The sequence below is a fragment of the Erpetoichthys calabaricus genome, chromosome 3 (assembly GCF_900747795.2).
Source record: "Erpetoichthys calabaricus chromosome 3, fErpCal1.3, whole genome shotgun sequence".
Taxonomy (NCBI): Eukaryota; Metazoa; Chordata; class Cladistia; order Polypteriformes; family Polypteridae; genus Erpetoichthys; species Erpetoichthys calabaricus.
In genome coordinates, this window is record NC_041396.2 from 280,259,241 (window position 1) to 280,271,544 (window position 12,304).

The 12,304-nt window shown below is 35.7% G+C and overlaps 1 protein-coding gene across 1 annotated transcript in view; it reads right to left on the reverse strand.

Moving 5' to 3' along the window:
* The window catches only part of LOC114649028 (CTD nuclear envelope phosphatase 1A), an 85,209-nt gene that overhangs the window by 23,564 nt on the left and 49,341 nt on the right, over positions 1-12,304 (reverse strand). The window contains exon 2 of the mRNA XM_028798438.2: positions 384-450. Coding sequence (XP_028654271.1) covers positions 384-450 — 67 coding nt within the window. The remainder of the gene's footprint in view (positions 1-383; positions 451-12,304) is intronic.

Sequence of the window (12,304 nt, forward strand, 5' to 3'; positions counted from 1 at the left end):
AACTTGGAGGACATTACCTTCACTAAGAAAAGTGAAAATGATGGTGAAGAAATACATTTTATACCCCATACTTTATTAATTTCCAAATTTCTCTGGTTTTCCATATGGACATAAATAAAAATACATTAATGTCACATTTGTTATACTTATCTTTCAATAATACAGAAACATTCATTCTTTGGCCACAACTCATGTTCAAATCAAATTTTTATACATATTATGTCAATGCTTACTTGCCTTACATACTTTATTGCTCTTTTGTTTAAGTCTTTTTAGTTGTAACACGTCATAGAAAAGTTAGATATGAGGTTTGGTGTTTAAGTGTGTGCATCTATTAAGGAAACTATAGCATTGTTGAGAGAAGACACAATGAAGGTACTTACTGAGTCTGTTTCTAGAAATAGGAGACAGAGGCAAAATGTCATATCGCACCGTTTGATACTGGATTATCTGTAATACAAGGGCAGAAAAAAAAAAGATGATGTCAGCACATGACCATAAAGCAGTAAATGTTAAACATTTAAAACAAGCAAGTGAGGAGTGACCATTTAAAATATAAGCAATTACGTGTTACTTGTTGAAACCTAAGTTGATTGTCAATAGCAAACACAGAGGTGTCTAAAAGACATACATAACCCTGCTGAACGGTAAATTCTGTTTTGCTCGATGGCTTTCTATGTTAGCCAGTGTAAACAGCAGGCTTTTGTTGACTTCCTGTACGCCTAGGAAAGTGTAAATTTGAACCTCACCTTGCAATATAAGCAGTATAAGATAGATTGGCCAATAAGAGACTATGCTTATATTAAAAGCACAAAGAAACCAATGTTCTTCAGAACAACTTCAAACAAAGGTTCTAAGTGAAACTATTGCAAAGATTTTCAGATAGTCATCAAAAAGTATCCATTTTACCATTTAGCTGAGAAAAAACAAAGGAAAAAGGGATTTGAGCCAGGTTATACTAAGACAGCCAAACACCACAACAGTCCATTTTTGCATATTCCATATTAAAAATATTATTTGAATTTACAGCAAATATATAGTATATAGTATATCAGCAAAATCAAATTTTGCGGTTGCTCATTTTTGTCAGAAGAAATTCAGCTTTGGTAGTTTGACATGAAGTTAGGTTCCTCCAGTACAGCATAACGATGATGCAATTATCATTTCTACATTCAGGATGTAAAATATTGTAATTCAAAAATGCAGCACAAACAAGATGATAGTGGATTAGTTTGATAAAGTTTCCAGGCAATTGTAATACTACTAGCATACAAAAATAAACTCCCCACAAACCCACTCACTCTCTGTAGTCCTAAACTGGATAAACAGGTTATAAAATTGATGAGATAGAGTTTAACTTGACCTTGAATAGTATTTGTCTCTTTAGATTCAGTAACTGGTTGTACCACCTTTACTTGAATAATTGCAACTAATTACTTCCTGTATTTGTGTTTCTACTACAGTTGTAGTAGAACTCTTGTCCATCCCTCTGTAGTGAACAGCTTCAACTTTGTAAGAATTGAGGGATTTCTAGCATTACCTTCTGAGTTCAGTTCCTGTCAACATATTTCTAAGGAGTTCACATCTTAAGTTTTCCTTAACCATTCTGTTGTAACTTAAACATTCCATTAATTTTAATTTTACCTAGTGTTCTTTCCTTTTATAAGCTTATAGAACAACAAATATTTTTAAATAAAAAGCGCTGCTGAAAAGCTTGAACACCCTTTGCAAGTCTCTGAATGTTAACTATGAAATATGTGTTTATTCAAAACCAGCCCAAACCTTTTCTAAAATAGGTTTTTCACCCCTATACCTAAAAAGCTCTTTGATGACAGCACTTCTATTTGTCAAGCTAATAACTAACTTTAGGCATTCTTTAAACAATAAACTGGCCTATAATGACAGTGTGTGGGAGAGTAATTTTTTTCCTAAAACACAGCGGCATCCTGCTTGTTGTTGTTGGATTCCTGTATTATGTCTGATGCTAACAACATATTTATTTTGTCTGTAGACCTATAATGGAAATTCTGGGTTTGCATTCATTTATTTTTCAAACTTACTTATTACAATAAAGGGTCAAAGGAAGCTACCACATCTCAGAAACATTAGGCTAAGAGAAGAATCCAGCCATGGATGAGGCCCCAATACATCAAAGGGCACACTCAAACATATCTAGTTTAGATAAGCCAATTCATATAAAATGTAAAGTTTTTCTTGTGTAAATACAGTTTGTGTACAAATTATATTCTGTGAAGAGCTTCCACCATAATTTACTGTGCTATAACCAAAAGTCCAGACAAATTTAATAAAACAAACTTTAAATTTTAATGAGTTATAACTACTTTTATAATAAATGCAAATAAACAAAGCTGAAAATTCAAATCCAGCTTTGAACCCTTTTCATCCTATTAGAAATCTGGTATCATTACAATGCAAAGCCTCGATCTTTTACCATTAAAATTTTAAAAATATGTTCTTGGGAATCCAAATTTTTGCACTGTATATGGATATTCAGAGAAATAAATCATATTTTGATTGAAATGTTTTAGGACACAAGGACCAGGGAGACCATATAAAAGAATAAAAAAATTAATTGTGTGAACACAAAGAGACTGCAGGGTGAGGATGCAGGTCTGAAGACCCTTTGACTCCTGAACGAAGAAACTATTCATTAGTTTTCTAATCAACATAGAATCAGATCAAGGTATCAGGGAGCAAGCGTCTTTTAAACCAGTATTAGGCACAAGTCAAGAACTAGTCCACCACAGTTCACATTAACTCTCGCTGGGCCAAGATTTGCCAAATAAGCTAACCTGCATCTTAAAGAGTGTGGGAGGGGGTTAAAAAAGAAAGCCATCTGGGAAAAAAAAACATTAATACATTGGACGGGAAGTGCCAATACCACACAGGCTGAGCCTGGACTAGTTTGAACCAAGGACTCTGGTGCTGTACAGCACATGAACTACAAACCCTAGCAGTGACATTCAATTTTCAGGATCTATATATAGCAAATACTGATTTCTTTGCCTCCTCTTCAACCACATTGTCTGAGATTGCTTGCACAAGTTTTCAGCTATAATACCAGCACTTAACTCAAAGGTCAGCTTATGTATGTGCTATAGTCTGTAACTGAATATTCCTATTCTTACCATACAGATTATGCTTTTCATTATTTTAATTATACAGTAGATGTTGGGATGATGCCAGGAGGACACTTGTTGTCCCTATCTGGAAAGGGAAGGGTGATTGCCTGGATTACAGCAATTACAGGGGGATAACACTGCTCTCGGTGCCGGGTAAGGTCCTTGCTAGGGTCGTCCTCAATAGGATCCGTGATCACTTCCTCACCTACCAGTGACTGGAACAGTCTGGTTTTACGCCTAAGAGGTCTATCATCGACGGCATCCTGGCACTGAGGGTTCTCATAGAGCGCAAACGCGAATATTGGCAGAGTTTCTTTGCAGCCTTTGTCGATTTTCGCGAAGCGTTTGACTCAGTTGATCGAGCTGCCCTGTAGGACATCCTGAGGGTTCACGAGATCCCCTCGAGGTTGCTGGATATCATGGCTGGCCTGTTCACTGGTACTGTGAGTGCTGTGCAGAGTGGAGGCAGGACCTCTGCGTTTTTCCCTGTTGACTCTGGGGTTCGTCAGGGGTGTGTTCTTGCTCCTACTCTGTTCAATGCTTGTATGGACTGGGTGCTGGGCAAGGTCGTGGGGTCCAGCGGCTGTGGGGCATCTGTTGGTGAAGAAAGATTCATGGATCTTGACTTTGCGGATGATGCTGTGATCTTTGCGGAGTCAATGGAGGCTCTGATCGGGCGCTCGAGAGATTGAGTAGAGTCTGAGTGTCTGGGCTTGCGAGTGTCCTGGATAAAAACCAAGATCCAGGCCTTTAATGACCTCTTGGGCACAGCCATCAGCAGTGTCGGTTTGCAGAGAGAGTGTTGACCTTGTTGAGAGGTTTACTTACCTTGGCAGTGACATTCATGTCTCTTGTGAATCTTCCTGTGAAGTCAGTAGACGAATTGGAAGAGCATGGGGTGTCATGAGGTCGCTGGAAAGGGGTGTGTGGTGCTCCCGATATCTATGCAAAGAGACGAAGGTCCAAGTCTTTAGAGTCCTGGTACTTCCTGTCTTACTATAAGGCTGTGAGACATGGACGATATCCAGTGACCTGAGACGAAGACTGGACTCCTTTGGTACTGTGTCTCTCTGGAAAATCCTTGGGTACCATTGGTTTGACTTTGTGTCGAATGAGCGGTTGCTCATGGAGTCCCGAATTAGGCACATTACCTGCATTGTGAGGAAGCGTCAGTTACGGCACTATGGCCACGTGGCATGTTTCCCCGAGGGTGATCTGGCTCATAAGATCCTCATTGTTGGGGACCCAAGTGGCTGGACCAGGCCAAGGGGTCGCCCACGTAACACCTGGCTGCGGCAGACAGAGGGTAATTTCCGGAGGGTAGGACTGGACCGCATGTCTGCCTGGGGGGTTGCCAACCGGGATCCTGACCTGTTTCGACGTGTAGTGGGTGCGGCAACGCACTGTACCAGTGCATACTCCCCAACTTGACTTGACGTTGTTGTTGTTGAAATTTTAAAAGATGAATGGAATGGATCTTTTTAAGCTTGACAACTACAATTACTGTACACGTTTTTCACTCAGGAAATCAAATTTAATTACTCCTAGGATTTTGTGTAAAATCAATATGGTTGTGATGTTTTAGAACTGTAGTAAGAGTTCCAGTGTTGACAATGATCAAGTTTATAATTTCAAGAATTAAAAATGCCACTGACAAAGAAATAAAAATATACTGTATATAGAAATCATGTTGAAAATGGTCAAAACATGTAAAAAGATATCTAAAATGTGAATATTCCTTAAAATATACAATATCCTCATTATAATGTTGATTTCTACTTTACTATATGGGAAGCATGAAATAAAAATAAACTCCTAATCCAGATTACTGTACTCATCCTTGCACATTTTAAGGTATCATTTTACAAGTTAATAACAAATGAGCTTTGAATTTAAAACTCAGATAATCTTTTCACTTCTCATTTTCAAAAAAGGATTAATGAAGCAACTGTGAACTTGACAAGCCATGAATAAATATATGACAAAGGATCTGTCAGATGATCAACAACAACAATGGATGTCAACACATTCTGGAAACATGTAATGTTAATCAGGTCTAAAAGGGCAGGTGCAAACACTATGTTTGCTGAATATTTTTTTTAAATATCTCTGGCCCTCTTTAAATGACCCCTTTAAAACCTTTACATATTTGGTGAATTAATCACAATAGTATAACACCTAGTTGTATTCCTACTATGCAATATGTCTGAATAATGTTAAGTGCTACTGCTGGATGGAGCCTGTACTTATGGTTTTAAACAATTACTCAGAGCAACACAGACACTACAAAAATTGCATATATCTACATCTAATCTACTGGCAATGAATAATATGTAAAATTTTAATCTTTAGATCAAATAGCATTTCAGTTAAAAATGCACAATGTGAAATAGCTAATGATTAGCTAATGCAGTGCATGTTGGTCAGACATAAAAAGTAGAAAAATATTACATGTGATAATGCTACTCCTCCTCTTTAGGTTGCCAAAAAATGCATTCAGTTATTGGATTAAGCAGAACTGACCATTTTATGATTTTTCAGGCTGTTTAAAAATGCTGATCACAGCTCTTAAGTTAAACAAAAACAACAGCACAGATCATAAAAGAAAGAAAAGGTATGCCCATATAAAACATCTTAAAAACTTTGTATTGGTTTTCACTTAAATTTACAATTTATTTTATAATCTTCTCTTTACCATATAAAGTACAGAATGGCTACAAATACTAATAAATAATAAAATAATACTAATAAAGGAATGAATGGTTGCCTTCCTTTTACTGTACAGATCATATCAATGCCTATAGATGACATCACACCATGTGATCACAGGATGCATCTTCTTAAAATCACAAGGATAACTAAAAACTGTGGGAGACAGAACCTTTAGTTACTCTGTGCTACTATAATTGTTAATGCCACAGGATAGCCTTTATGTCTTAATATTTAAATCATAGCTTAAGTCCGACTCTTTTAGCATAGCATACTCTTACAAGTGTTCTCAGTAAAGCTGTTGGTATTCTTGTGTCACCACCTGCAACCAAGTCTCGCATTCTCTTTCTCCTTTCTGTCTCATACACTGGTGGCACTTAGTGTCACTAACAATAAGAGGAAATTATGGTTACAACAAATTGATATTTATTACAAAAAACAGATCTAGAGTTCATTTCTTGATGCCTATACAATAGTACACTGTAGAATAGCCATGAGTAGTAAAAGTATACTGTAGACACTGAATAGACTTTTTTCTCATTATCCAAAGATAAGCTTAGGTTTAATCTTCTTTAAAATTTGTAGAAAGGAATTTTGCTTTATCCTCCCCTCATAATACTTATTATCTAGAAAAACTGAAATTAATAACATCTATAAGCATACTTCTCCAGATTTATGAGGTTTTTGCATTTTGTATGGTTTTTGTGTTTTAGTTTCTTTTAATTTGATATGATAGTGCACATTATAAGAATAAATTAAACTGAATTCTATCAATCAGTCCATCTTCCAAAACCCCTTATCCAGAACAGGGTTCCTAAAGCTTATCCCAGCAAGCATCAGGCATGAGGCTGGAACAACCTGCAAATCTTGAAAACAATAGTCTTTGCTAAGAATTTCATTGCATTTGCACTCAGTGACACTAAAAAGGTTAATTAAATATGTATATAACTGAACCTTTTAAACCTAATGTTTGTTGCTTGCAGCTTTTAAGACGACAAAATTAATACCTGAACATTGTTCCAGTTCTTGTGAAATTTACGTTTTAATGTTCCTTACTATGTGATACTTGTTTCTGAAGTGATATGTGAATTGTGTAATAAAAGGTTTTATTTTAAATCACTACCATAACATAACTTCCAAAATATTCTTATAACCACTTATGCCAGTTATGCATAAGCTTTGTTTAATAAGGGTTAGGCATCTGAGTAGTTCGTGGCATTGCCTCACATAATACTGGATTTGAACCCTAGCTAGTCTGGTTGTGCTTTATATAAACTATCCCTGTACTTTTATGGACTCTCTTCAGTACTCTGGTAGTCTCTCTGGCTTTCCTCCCATATCTCTAATAAATGAGCATTAGATTAATTGACAACTCTAGTCTAGCACTGCATGAGTAAGTGTGGCTTGTGACTGATGGTCACCCTGCCTGGGGCTGGTTTTCTTGCGTTGCACTTGATGCCAGGATAAGCCCAAGCTCCCTAAGACCCTGAAGTGCCTGAGTGAGCTTAGAACATGAATGAATGAATTTAATAAACAAAGCTGAAAAAATCAAGGCCAAAACTAAAAAATGGAAGTCTCTTTGCAGTTAAATAAAGGGTCACACTTTAACTTAAGTGTATACAAAAATGGAGTGCAGTTAAAAACGTTACTGTATATAGAATAAATGGGCAACAGAACGTGGAAAATAAAACACCACTCTCTAATAAAAAAAGTTATTTTGCAGTAATAAAATAGGTCTATGGAAGTGTTCTTGCACTACACCAGAGAGATGCAATGTGATTGTTTACTCCTTTCCATATAAATCAAGAATACAACATTATCATTTGTCAGTAAGTTTGAATACAACAGATTGTATGCACCTGTTAGAGGAAATCTGCCTCACTGTGACAAAAGTAGGAAGCCTTTTAGAAAGTCTAGCAACATGATCTTTCATAGAACACAATGTGAAGTATTCAAATCAAAAACTGCAATGCATACCGCTCACGGTCACTGAATGCATCTTTGACTTTATAGAGACACATTAGAGCTGGCATGACTGGGAAAGCTATTGCTGGTTAAACTTCAGATTTCTGAGAAAATGATTAGCTCCATTACAACAATAAAAGTGTGGCCCAGGCTATTAAAGAGCTTCTTGTCAGTGACAAGATTCAACTAATGATATCAAGATAAGCAGCATTAGGTTTACTAGTCAGTTTTTTAATTCTCAACTTATAACTGATACAGGTCAAGAATAAAAATGCAGATTTATAATTGGGAACAATGCCTCACAGACAAATCAATTTTTGCATACATAACCAGAAAACCTGTGCTGCACCTGCCGTCACCAGACACTTATCTCTTTGGCTCCATCAGATCAATTACCACCCTACCCCCACCAAAAAATTCTCTATTCTTAGTGCGTTCAGCTGTGCTCAAGTGTCACAAGGAGAGGAGTCACTGTTGACAAGTTCTGTTCAGCTGTCTCCAACAAGTGAGGGTATGGGTGATAGAGATACACTATAGGAACCCTCAAACAATAGTGTAGAGGAACAAATTGATAAAGCCTCACAAGAACACAAATACACTGTAAGCAGTCTATGGTTATATTGGTTTATCTACTGGTAAGTTTCATCAGGAGATCAGCTGTTAACACTAAATGAAATTTACCTAGACATACAGGTTTTTTTTTTTTTTTTGCTTTCAACTTATTCACCTTGAATGTAGGGAGCCGCAGGTTATGTGGGCAAATGGATTTAATGAATTACTTTCCTAATTATACTTTATTACTTCTCCTTATGCAATTTTAAAATGGCGTCTATATATAGGCAAAGAGGACACTCGCAAATTTTGATATATGGGCTAATTATAACAAATAGTGTCACCACCCTAAATGGTATTATTTAAATTTTACAATTTGCACTTTTGTCAAAAATGCTCAAAGTAAGCAACATTTCACCAATTAACTGTGCTATTAACATACTAAATGTCAATTTTGCATTAAAAACAGCAAAGGCAAACTTCCAGGTTAACCTAAGACTAGAAGACCTTTCATTATTACAAAAAATTAGTATTTACTACATTTATTTATTAGAATATTATTAAAAAGCAAACAGGATGCAAAAACGGAAAGTGAGTAGATATTTGACTTTGAAAAGCTACTACAGCCACAAAATGAAAATGTGGACTCCAGGAAGATGAAGGTGTTTGTTTGCGACTTCAGTTTCCAACCAGGTAGTAGACTTTACGGTACTCCAAATAAACAAGTATCAGGGAGCCTTTAGAAATTTAGATTGGAATACAGACATAGAAGCCACACCATTACTTTGAGGATATTGCTGGTTCTGTTCTGGGGACTTATCTAGACTCTGTAGAAGCAATAGCAAAGAGGAATGCTGGTTAAGCTTGTGGTCATCAAGAGTGATGATAGCTACAAGCTGTATGATACATTGCTTAAGCTACAAAACACCTTCAGCACAAAGCAGAAACTTTCATAGTGCCCCAAACCCCAAGGAACACAATCAGAGATCTTTTCTAAAAAACCGCTACCATTAAACTTGTTGACATGCAGTCATCTGCAACCATGGCACAGAACTTCACATTAACGGGCCTGGGAAGATTTGGACTGATGTCAACATAAATCATTTCCATAACGTTAAGAAAGTTGCATCCATTGGATCACCATACACATGTGAATCAAACTTTTCACACATGAACTAAATAAAAAGAAGGTCTCGTTACTCCCTGATTGACAGTACTCTTCACCAGTTTCTTCGGATTGCACTGACATTTTACAATTTGGCATGTTGCAATAGTTCTTTTTTTATACTGTTAAATGCACTTTGTGATGTGCCTGGGTCATAAATGGAAAAAAAAAAAATTATTTCAGATTCTGTTCAGTGACAACTTTTTTTTTTTTTTAAATGTACTTTTTGATGTGCCTGTGTCAGATGTGACTACAAACATAAATGACTTGTTTTTCAATACATTCATGTTGGTTTAAAATTTGTCATTACCTGCTGCTTACCAGTTGCTGAAAATGGGTGGCCCAGCTAAAATTCTTGGTTTGAAAATCTGGCCCAACTGAATTTGTAATTGAAAAGTCCTGGTTTGAACATTGATTGGATTTCTACATATCTGGCTTTTGGGCATCAGTTTAAACACATTAAAGAGTCCCTTTCTGTATAAGCAAGAGATACTGAAAAGGCCTAGGCTTAGTTCTGCCCTGTAGTCACTAAGGTGGCTCAAAAAGGAGGCTCATTATGCTAGAAAACTGGGTTTAGAAAATGAACGGTTGTATAGATCAAGATACAAAATAAGTATCTATGTTATAAGAGCATTTGCCATAATCATATGTACAGTAAATCATGGGAGCCTGCAGCTGACTCAATTTTCTTTAAGAAAAAAAACTGAACTTAAAAAGGACAAAACAAATTGAAAATATAGCCATCATAGTGTATGTATTCAGGTTCATATCCATGGAATAGTGCTAAGAAGAAAGGCAAACCACTACTCTTTTATCACCCCTCAGCACACTGAACAAAGTCACCATGCTTCTTCGTTTTCACTATTTATAGATGAACAGAACTGTGCTTTAAAGATACAACACCATACATGTAAAATTACATATTTCAGTAATGTACTGTTGTAACCTGCAGAATGTAGCAAATCATCTGCTGACAGCAAGTGTACTTCACTCTTGCTTTGAAGTATGGGAAGGTTCCTGGTATCTGGAATGGGATGCATGGGACACAGAAATGGCTTGAAGTAGCAGTTAATCTATTCATTCTCATTGGCAACACTTCTTAAATTTACTGGTAAAGAATTGCATAAAGCTACTCAAAAAGGCATTTTTCACACTGTAGAAACTTTTTACAGCTAATTTTTTAGCTTTTTTTTTTTTTACAGAAGTTCAAGAAATACAGGAATATTAAAACAAACAAACAAACAAACAAACAAACAACCTCCCCCACCCCACAACACACAAGGATAACAAAAAGGAAACAGACAACTTATAACTTGGTTAATGATAAAGATAGCGGTGGATATGGGTGAAATAAACGACTCTTAAAAAGGTACCATTTTTCCAAACAGAAATGCCTGAAATTTCTGACAGCATTTGTGCATGCAACATTGTGTTTAACACTATATTATAAATTTTACATAAAGGGTTGACCATGAATAACATGCAGCTAAATAAACTGGAAATTTTTTTTAACATAGAAAATTGACAGGACACAGCTGACCTGGGATTAAGCCATTTTTGCATTAAGCATTTTCTCTTTAAGCTTCTTTAACATAGGGCTTAATATGCACACATTAATATGACAAAAAATTAAAAAAAACTGCTGGTATATGTTGAAGATTTACATTTTGATGCATTAATTTTGATGTACATAATGATATAACCAGTGGGCCAGCTTTTGATTAATTACTAGATTTTTTTTAATACAACAGATGGGGAGGAGTTGTGTTGTACACCAGAAAATAAAATACAAAAATCAACAATAACCATGCATTTGGAGATCTTTAACAATGGGGGTATAAACACAAAATATTCCTTGTTAGATAAAATAGTTTGCTGTGTATATAATATTTTATCTTGTAGGTTTTGGTGTTTTTTCTCCACTGTAGAAAAGAATTATACTCAAAATAAAATTCCTTATTCATGTTTTTTAAAAAAAAAATCTATTTTCATTTTTCCTTCAATCTGCACTGAACTGTGGACCACCCACAACATGCAACCAAGGAGTTTTACCTTTGCATTTGTCAAGTGTTGATGACACGGGTGTATGTATGCAACATTTCCTTGTAAAGACTAAAATGCTTCACACTCAGAATTAAACTTTGTTTTGAGCATTCAATTATTTTTCTTTATGGATTTATTTTTCAGTAACTCGACAAAGGCACTGAGCAAATGCATTCCTTTGCCAAGCTGCTGGGTGAAAACGAAAAGCTATAAGATATCAAATTGACAGCATCCATCCACCATCTCCAGCCTCATTCCTTTATGTGAATTACACAATAATAAACATATATTAACAGACAGTCGGGAAAAAATGACTAACTCAAGAAAAAAAATATTTTGACAGTAAAATTCATAAAGTTAAAAGGGAAAAATTTGATCAGCTCACCGATTTGTCAAAAATACTCCCATTCACTAAGAAATACTTATTCTGAACAACATGCAAGAGTGTCATTCACTTTAGCTTGAGCATACCAATGAAAACTGGTTTGGTATTGACATTTTTTATTGTGTAGGACTGATAGACAATTCACTTGCTATTAGCAATGCTGGGTGGCTGACATTTGACACTTTTAATGTACAGTAGTTTGTTACACATGGTTTGTTCTTTTCTTTTCCATTTTTCCCCATAACTGAATTTGGATGTGTTCTATTAAAAACACTTTTATTAAAAAAAGTGGTTGTTTTAACAAAATCATGAAGGGTTTAACTAAAATTTAGGCATGATAAC